At 35.3% G+C, this 9,470-nt stretch overlaps 1 protein-coding gene across 1 annotated transcript; it reads left to right on the top strand.

Moving 5' to 3' along the window:
* The first annotated feature begins 970 nt into the window (after window positions 1-970).
* LOC112141741 (adenylate cyclase type 8) lies at window positions 971-8,659 on the top strand. The gene is made up of 4 exons (XM_024264899.2): window positions 971-1,653; window positions 4,321-4,421; window positions 7,019-7,220; window positions 8,251-8,659. The coding sequence occupies exons 1-4, from the start codon at window positions 1,624-1,626 to the stop codon at window positions 8,428-8,430; spliced, it is 513 nt and encodes a 170-aa protein (XP_024120667.2). The 5' UTR covers window positions 971-1,623; the 3' UTR covers window positions 8,431-8,659.
* Window positions 8,660-9,470: the final 811 nt, after the last annotated feature.

Genomic DNA, 9,470 nt, shown 5'->3' with positions numbered 1-9,470 from the left:
TGGAGGATTGATGCAGCGTTTCTTAAACATGGATGGATATATGTTGGTTTATATGTTGGATTATAGTGTGGTCATATGAATTATAAACAGGAATTCCTCACAAGCTCATCAGTTTGATGGTTCACTGCCTCACACGATTTCAAACTATTAAAAACAAGTCCGGAACGCTGGTCCGGAGAGCACAAGAACTTTAGAAGGGAATATTTTAAAATCAGATCAGAAAGTTTAGACGTCAAGTATTGATTTTGGTGTATTTTGGCATTTTTAGGCTCCCATACATGCATGTTACTGATTAAAAACCGACTAATTTTCTTTATTAATCACATCCAGAATCAATCTCTTATCAGAACCATACAGAGGTCATGGTGTCGAAAATAAAGTAGATGTAACCACAAAATAGTTCAAACATACAAGCAAATTACTATGTGTCTACAAAATGTTCAGAACATGCAAATAAAATACTTAATGTGTTGCCATGAAATAATTAAAATGTCCTAACAAATACTCATTTTGTTTACACATTTTAACCATTTAATAACTTCAAATTAGCATTTGGTTTAATTATTTTATCAGTACGAATTTAATATTCTGCTTGCATTTTTTAACTATTTAAAGACTTCATATTAGCATTTATGTGCAAAAGCAACAATTTTGCTTCTGCTTTCAAATGAGACAATTGTATTTCTCTGAATTTTAAAATAAATGCACAGCAATTTTCCTGCAGAAATTGTCTGGATGGAATAAGAGTGGTAGGACCTTATCAGTGTTTGTGGAAGGAGGTCTGAGGTCGCTTCATTTGAGTTCTCTGACATGAATAGATGCTTCAGTTGTAAACACACATTTCCATAAGATTCTCTAGATTGTTTAAGCTTCAGCTAGTCAAACGTTTTCCACATTTCTGTTTTAAGATGTTTGAAAATCTAGTGAAATAACTGCTGAAAACCTCAAAGTGAACATGGAATAGATCTGTCTTGTGGTTTCCACACGTGTTGGGTGGAATGATGTTGCAGATGATTTTTTTTCCTGCAGGATTGACTCCACCGAGGACTCTGCATACTAAACATCATAAACATTTTTGCATCTTTTTTTTTCAGCTGTGCTTTTGTGTCAGTCCTTTCACGCTTTATGAGTTTCACTTTCTTTTTTTAACCTCCCGCCCATCCTCTCTAATCACAGCCGAGCACATAAGACTGTCTTTGTTAAAAACTGTGCATAATTACAAGCTTTTTCACCACTAACATCAGTGCAACGCAGGCGTTCTGCAAGAGTGAATGGGATGTGCATGACGACAGCAGATGTTGCATTTTGGTCTTCCCTGTCTCCCTCCCCTTGTTTTTCTTTCATGAATGTATTGAATGTAACTGTGTGTCTGTTCTTTTCTTTTTTTTTGGTATTTTGAACGAAACAAAAGGGGGACAAGCAGGTTCATTCTATGTGCATGTGCTTTCCCTCTAGACTCTGGCTGCCCTAACGAGAAATTCGATAAATCTGCTTCCAAACCATCTCGCACAAGCTTTGCATGTCCACTCTGGTCCTGAGGAAATTAACAAGCGAATAGAGAGCGCCATCGACTTACGGAGTGGCGATAAGTTGAGAAGAGAGCATATCAAGCCTTTCTCACTGATGTTTAAAGACTCCAGCCTGGAAGAGAAGGTAGCTGGGGTTTTAGACAGATAAATGTTTTTTTTTCCTTTCTCTTTCCCCCTCCATTTTTATTTAGGTTCAATTTTACATTCCATCGAAACAATAGAAATAAAAAGGGTAACATTTGGTCCTGTCACAGTAAAATTAGCTCATTTAAAACAAGACTTTACATACTTTGATATTAGTTTAGGTTTTTAAATTGAAGGGTATGAATAATGATTGCATTTGAAATCGTTTTACTACTATTTTTCCTATGTCATAATAATTCAGATTTTATGATAATAAAATTGAGTAAAATACTTTTACCATATTTTTAAAATGTGTAATAATGATAATTTCATCTGTTAGAGAACTTCTGATCAAAATAACATCAAAAGTACAGTTTCTATAATGCTTTAAAACATCTTAGTCTGGTTCATAAAGTAAAATTTGGTAAACTTTATACCCAAAAACTACTTGTGTATGTAAGAATATAAACATAATCTCAATTGTTTGTCCTTTTTTCGTTTTTTTAAACAGTTTATCATGTAAGAAATAAATATTGCTATCTCCATGGTATTGTTTTCAATATGTGGATTTATTTTTTTACTCTAAATACAATTTAATATATTTAAACCAAGTTAATAATGGTTAAGGCTTAGATTCATAATAGTAAAATAGGCTAATGACCTAATTATTATATTCCTTGTTGTTTTTCCAAACCTCCTAATTCTTTACAATTTTACTACAATTTCTTTGGCAAAATGTATTCGTCCTATAGGTTTTTTTTTGTTGCAAGTTAATTCATAGGAGATTCCTTAATATAAAATAAAGAACATTTACAAAAGATAAAATTAGTAATAAAATAAAAACTAAACAGTAACTTAAAGCCAATTTTCATAACAAAATAAATCTAACTCTGTATTTATAACACTGTTTTAGTTTGGAAGAATACTTTTAAAATGTATGATAGTTGTGTTTTAAAGATGGGATTTAGTAAAATACCATAAAAGTTTAAACAAACTACTTTCTTGGTGGCTCATTTCTAAAAAAAAATGATACAATATGAATTAAAAAAATGTAATTTCTCTAATAAATAAACAAATCCACAGTCTTTTTAGAGCTTTTTGGAGCTTTTTTGTAGCTTTAGTCCCTTTCTACCCTTTTTTTTGTTTGCTTTGCTATGGATCTCACCTTTAACATTTGAGTTTTTGGCCTTCTTTCCCCACATTTGTGTTTTTCCCCTTAAATCCCAACTCCATCTGAAATACTTTCCCAGAATTCTCATTTATTTACTTATTTCTCTCCTTATTTGATTACCCTCTAAACCTCTTCAGTAAATGTGCAGTGAAATGATGTTGGCCTCCCTCATCCTCTTTGTTTGTTTTTTTTCTTTTGTTGTTTTTTTTTTTTATTCTAAAGTTGTGACAAAAGTGAAACATCCTCTTGCTAATTTCCCAGCACCCTTTTAGAAAGAGACAGTGAGGTCGGGGCAGCAGGGGTTACTGAGGTGGAAAGTTTGATACTGAGATGAGTGACACAGTTAGGTCCAGACAGGTGACTCATTCTGCCGTCATTATTCAGAACTCCCTTCAGGAAATGCTAATTCACGTTAGCTAACAGTCCCCCTTCTGTCTGCCAATAAGATACAAACCATGTTAATTGTCAAAGAAATGAAATATCTACACTATAGATGACAAGAAATGTTTTTTTATTATTATTGTAAGTTTTGGTTTCTAGATAAATTTGACAAATAAACATTACTGACAGTCATAATCTTTTTTTTGTCAAAACTAATTTAGTCCATGTTTACATTAAACTTTTAAGTGTTTTTAGATATTTGAAACCGTTTTAATACAAAAATCTTTCCCTAAGAAAGTCACTTCAGGTTGAAGTTGATGCAGTTAGCAACGCTAAGCTAAAATGCTAAAAGTTGTAGGAGAATGGCTAGTTTTCTAAACTAAATGCATACATTTACTTTCCTGTTTATAAATCTGTAAAATACTCAGCTTGAAGTACTAAGCCTTGGTGTTGAATACCTAGGTATATGTTACACCTGACATTTAGCCTTTTTAATCTAACTCTAGCTAGCCAAGAGCATATCTTGAATCAGTTAGCATTGCTTCAAACTATTAAATAAACGCAGGCAACCCAGTTAAAATCTCTTAAAAATATTAAAAACAATTGCTTAAGAAATTTGTCATTTTAGTTTTTCTATTTACTTCCAAAATATTTCATTTTCTAGAAATAATATATTATACTGTAATTAAATTGATCCTTTACATTTAAAATAAAAAAAAAAACAGTTTCTAAGCTAAATTTATGTTTCTCACTAAAACAAATTAATATATTTTACAATTATTCTATGACACCTTGGGTGTCAGGTTTTGCTCCAGAGTTTTTTAAATCACACTGCTCTCTATTTATGTCTCGGCTAACAGCTAAAGGCTCACAGCTAGCACCGTGTCTGTCAGCTTTGCACCTTCCCCAGGACGCCACAGCTAACCCACCAGCTCCTGTCTCTCTCTAACGCTTGTGTTTGACCTGTCGCATGCTTCTGTGGCCGTGCATCCACGTGTTAGGTGCATTTTGATTTGTTCAGTCCTCTCCGTTTGTCTGAAAACCTGTTTTTCCATCTTCCCCTCACTTTGTCTCCTGTTGCTCCCCCTTCTTTCTCTTTCTCCTTTTACTGTGCAGTACTCGCAGATGCGGGATGAGGTTTTCAAGTCCAACCTGGTCTGCTCCTTCATTGTCCTCATCTACATCACAACCATTCAAAGCCTGCTTCCCTCTGCCAGGTAAGAGGACGGATACTGTGTAAAATTACAGTTTGTAGTGCCAACAAGGCATTTCTCCATTGAAAAGCAACTAAAGAAGAGCTTTTTACAGAACAAGAGAGTTTGAACAGAAAATATACTTTATTTAGCCTTTATATAGATTTTTGAAAGATAACAGTGCACATAAACATATTTAGAAAACAATGTTTCAAACACATCTGCTGTCTTGTTTGTCTTTAGCCTCTGCTAGAAATAATTCAGACTAATCATAGCTGATCGAAGAGCAAATGAATGGCTTTTCCCATAGACATAAAATCACACCTCTGTGGGCCCAGCTCCCCCACGAGAGCCTGTGAGGGGCTGGTTCAATCTGATTTGGGCGTTGGTCAAAGGCATATGGTTCTCGGCCCTACCCCTAGTCATGGAATCAGACTTTTGGGGCGTGGATTTAACTCAATAGGTGGAGGAGCCTGAGGTTGAGCGGTACTAGCTAGATAAAGTCTGGGTCACCAGGATGGTTTGGATTTCTGAAACTCAAACAAGAGGTCGAATATCTACCATTCATGAGGTACTCAGAATGAAAGGCTTGTGGAAGCTTACTCATGAGCCCCCATGAGCCAAAGGGTTGTATCCCTGCACCTTCAGGATAGTCTCTGACTGTGGTTTTGGTCTACGAGTCTTACCAAAGTACCAGGCCTTCTTGCGGTCTGGAATGGAGTGGGTATTGGAAAGTTCCTATTTGGCAGACTGCATTGTCCTGTTGGGAGACTTCAATGTTCATGTAGATATCAACAGTGACAGCTCAAATGGTTTGATCTAAACCCAGGTGGTATTCTTTTTATCTGTTGCTTGACCTAGACAATTGTTCAGAACAAACACCACGTTAATAGACAAGGGCGTCCATCAGTGCTCATCGCTCCAGGGCAGGAGGTCGATGATTGACTTTATGATTGTTTCAAGTGACCTTCGGTAGGGTGTTTTGGACAATTAAGTGAAATGACTGATCACTACCTGGTGTAGAGTTGGATGTGCTGGTAGAGAAAGAGCCAGAAAGACTTGACAGACCCAAATGTAAAATTAACACCAAATCTTATCATGGTTATATTTGGCTCATTTCAAAATGTTTCCGAGAGTCACAGGGATTTGGCATTTTGTATGAGTATGTACAATAAAAAAGTACATGTCTATTTCAAATTATTATTAAAAATGTATATGTAATGCCAATTGAAATTTGTCTACAACATTAAACAAAACGCTAGTTAAACTGTAGACCAAAAGTCTACATTGTTAATAGCTTATAAAGTTACATCTCAATAGATCTGAATATCCAAGAGATCCGCCTGTTGCCCTGTGCCGGTGTATTGGAAGCCCAGCTTGCTCTGATAACTGCCGTCAGGTCATCTTCAATTGTTGGGTTTGGTGTCGCTCATCTTCTTTACAAAAGCCCATAGATTTTCTTTTAGGTTTAGGTCAGGGACCCTGCTGGCCAATTAGGGACAGGAGCTCCATGGACATTGAACCCACTTTTGGTACCTTTGACAGTACTGACAGGTTCCATGTGTTGCTGGAAAATGAAATCACTATATACATACACCCTGTTAACAGAAGATGGAATGAAATACTCCAGAATATCCTGTTAACAGCTGTATTGACTGTGGATTTCAGAAAACTTAGTAGGCCACCACCAATATAGTACCTTAAACCATTACTGGTTGTGGAAACTTCACTTTGCATTTCAACCAACATGGATGATCTTGATTCTCAAACAAATACAAAATTTACTTGTATCTTGATTTAGGACCGTCAAGCAGAAGTAAGGTTCTTTTTCTCTTTACTCCAGGAAAGACACTGCGACCGTTGTCTTTGATTCAGATGGAACTTATCAAGTCACACATTTGTACCCACATCTGTGTGTGGTGACTCTTGATGCAAAGACTCCACCCTCAGTCCACTCCTAGGGATGCTGCCACCAATTCTCATATAGAATCTATTGAAGAATAGATTTGTTTTCACAATCCTCTCAAGGCTGTGGTTAACTTTTTTGCTGATACACTTCTCTTAACACACTTTTTTCATCCACTCAATTTTCTAGTAAGATATTTGGATAGAGTACTCTGAACAACCAGCTGTTTAACAATGACCTTGACCTTGCAGTTTGCTCTTTTGTTTGAAGGGTGCTGATGACTGTCTTCTCACATCAAATACCAAGGATATGTAAAGGCTTTGGAAAGTTTTGCAGATATTTGAAATTAATTATCTGATTATTGTGTGACACCAGGAGTTTCCAACAATATTTTTTTCTTGTCTTTTATTGGTTAGACACAACATTTTTTAAATTAATTACGTCTAAGCAGTAATCATTGAAGTTACAAGAAATAGAGACTTGTATTATGTCAGTCCCTGTGTTGTGATTATTTTTAAAATACAAGTTTTACTTTTGAATCAACATAAAATCTTTTTCTAAACTCCCATAGAATGTCTACAGTTTTAGTAACTCTGGGAGTCTGTGAAATAAGCTTTAAATCTGTGAAATTAAACAGTTTTAGCCTTAAATAGTGTTTATTTGTGGAAAAACTAAAGTGTTTAATTGAATTGCACACCTGTCGTTGTTTTTGCAGCATGGTTACCATGGTGATCCAGTTTTCCATCCTCATCGTCCTCCATTCCTGCTTGATCCTAGTTACAACGGCAGAGGACTACAAGTGTCTGCCACTGGTCTTAAGAAAAGCCTGCTGCTGGATAAACGAGACCTACGCAGCTCGGAACGTCATCATCTTTGTCTCAATTCTCATCAACTTCCTGGCAGCCATGATCAATATTGTGAGTCACTCAACAATGAATCCATTTGAATACTCGATGTTTGTAAAAAAATAGATTTTACAATATTTGAACATGAAGGAGGAGTTCTCTCGTTTATTAAACTAATTACAGAAGGACAAAACAGCAATCAAACTATTAAATTATAAAACTCAGGTAAAATCCTGAAAATGGGCTTTAATGTGTTTAAATGATAGTGTGAATTGCAACAAAGAACTATCCGACTCCTGTGTGTCTATGTCATGCTCTATGTGGATGGTGAAATCAACTCGGTACATTTTGAGAAATGTTGAGCTAGCTAAATTACTGTTATTTTTCCAGAAGCACTACTAAGAAAAGAACTTGTCAGGACTTCAGGTTGTGTTTCACAGATGTTTAAAACTAAACATCAAAGGGAAGCCACGCCCACTCTGCCATTGTTGTGGTACTGAAGCATGGGCGTGACTTCCCAAAGGATAAAATAATGTGGGTGGAGTTTTCTTTCGAGATGAAAAGATGGGTGGGGTTCAATCTAAAAATACAGTGGGCGTGGTTTTCCCACACTTTACACCTTTTTCCTCTCCACGTGAAACAAAAACAATTCATTTTTTTATGATTCATTTGTATATTNCACGTGAAATAAAAACAATTCATTTTTTATGATTAATTGGTATATTTTAGTTAGCTTTCGTAAAAAAAAAAAAATCCTTTAAAAGGGAATTATTATTTTACATGACCAGTTATACACAGGGCTTTACTTTTACATAACTGAAATTAATTAGTGCTACAATTCATTTATTAGCATAAAATTTTAATAATTGTGTTTTCTTGAATGCATTTTTTTAATTTTGTCGTTAAAGGGAAACACATTTTTTAAATATTTCTTTAATAACATTTTTAAGAATCTACAAAAATCTTACACAGATTTGTGCTTTTTAGGCAATCCAAGCAGCCTATTCCTCACAAAAGCACAGATGATATAAATAGTGATAACTCAACTGGGTGATAGAGCTATTGCTGAAGTGATAACCAGCCTTTTGTTTGTGTTTGACAGCTGTGGTGTGACTTCGATAAGCCCAGCAACTTCAGAAACCAGACATACAATGAGTCTGCCTCCATCCCAGACATCTGCTTCTACCCAGAGGTACCGGCTGAACGAGGTTTCAAATTCTCACAGTCAGGTCCATCTGTTGCGTTTCCTCCTCTTCTGCATGGAGGCAAAATGATAAATTAAGCATCTCAGACAACTGCCCGGCCCCCAGAAGGCGGTCCCGCCTGCGGCAACAGCGAGTGATGGAGCCATCAGAACGTCATGCAGAACTTATCCATTATTTTCCATTGCTCACACAATATGCAGCTGATTGATGGAGTCAAAGAAGGAACCCCATTTGTTTAGCTCTGATTTTGAGCGATGTGTGGTTGCATGTATACATCAAAAACATCCTCATAAGGTCTTAAAAAGCTCCAGCTTCTAGTTGCAACACAACCAAGGAAGCTTGTGATGGAAGCAAAATCTTGGTGCAGTATTGCAGTATTTACAATATTTGTATGCAATATTTTCCATTAATACACGATTCTATGAAGACAACATAAATACATTTGAAAAAATGCCTTCAAAAAAGTGTTCTATAAAAAGAAACAGCTATTTTACCTTATAAAACCATTTGTTTTATGTTTGATACACATTTCTTTTCTTAAAAACCTATTGTCTATTGGTCCATATTTTCTGCCCTGTAGTTCATCATCATTCCACTAGGGGCTTATATTCAAAATGGCTGCCTCCATGAAATCCCAAAAACATTTTTGGAGGGAAAAAGCTATGCTAATTTTCAAATCTTTATGGTAAGATTTACTCATGCAAGGTTATTTTTTTTTACATGACTGATTTTTTGAAAATCTGCTAATTCTGTTGATAATTTGATAATGGAGGAAATTTGAGACAGTGAGACGTGTTTTTCCTGAACATTCATGTCAATATTTTTGTATCTTTAACTAACATTGTTGTGAAAAAAAAACGTATCAAATTATCCAATAGATCATAATGAATACAATCTATAGCTCATAAAAAAATATGTGGATTTTATCAAACTGTGTAAAAACATCTTCCAAAAATTTTGAATTTTTGGTCAATAATCTGATGTTGTGGGCCGTACAGGGTAAAAGTTGATCTAACAATGTCTCAAATTTTTTGTTACAAAAATGAGACGTTTCATATTACAGTTTACTGTTCCTTTGGCCTTTTTGATGCAGCTGACTCTCATTCCTCCTTCTCCA

The sequence above is a fragment of the Oryzias melastigma genome, unplaced genomic scaffold (genome assembly GCF_002922805.2).
Source record: "Oryzias melastigma strain HK-1 unplaced genomic scaffold, ASM292280v2 sc01175, whole genome shotgun sequence".
Lineage (NCBI taxonomy): Eukaryota > Metazoa > Chordata > Actinopteri > Beloniformes > Adrianichthyidae > Oryzias > Oryzias melastigma.
The sequence above is the reverse complement of the archived record's forward strand: the minus strand, read 5'-3'. Positions and strand labels throughout refer to the sequence as shown.

Coding starts and splice junctions, on each gene's coding strand:
- LOC112141741 (XM_024264899.2), top strand. CDS start 1,624: ATGTTTAAAGACTCCAGCCTGGAAGAGAAG. Junction 4,422..7,018: donor AGCCTGCTTCCCTCTGCCAG/GTAAGAGGACGG, acceptor TTGTTTTTGCAG/CATGGTTACCATGGTGATCC. Junction 7,221..8,250: donor TGGCAGCCATGATCAATATT/GTGAGTCACTCA, acceptor TGTGTTTGACAG/CTGTGGTGTGACTTCGATAA.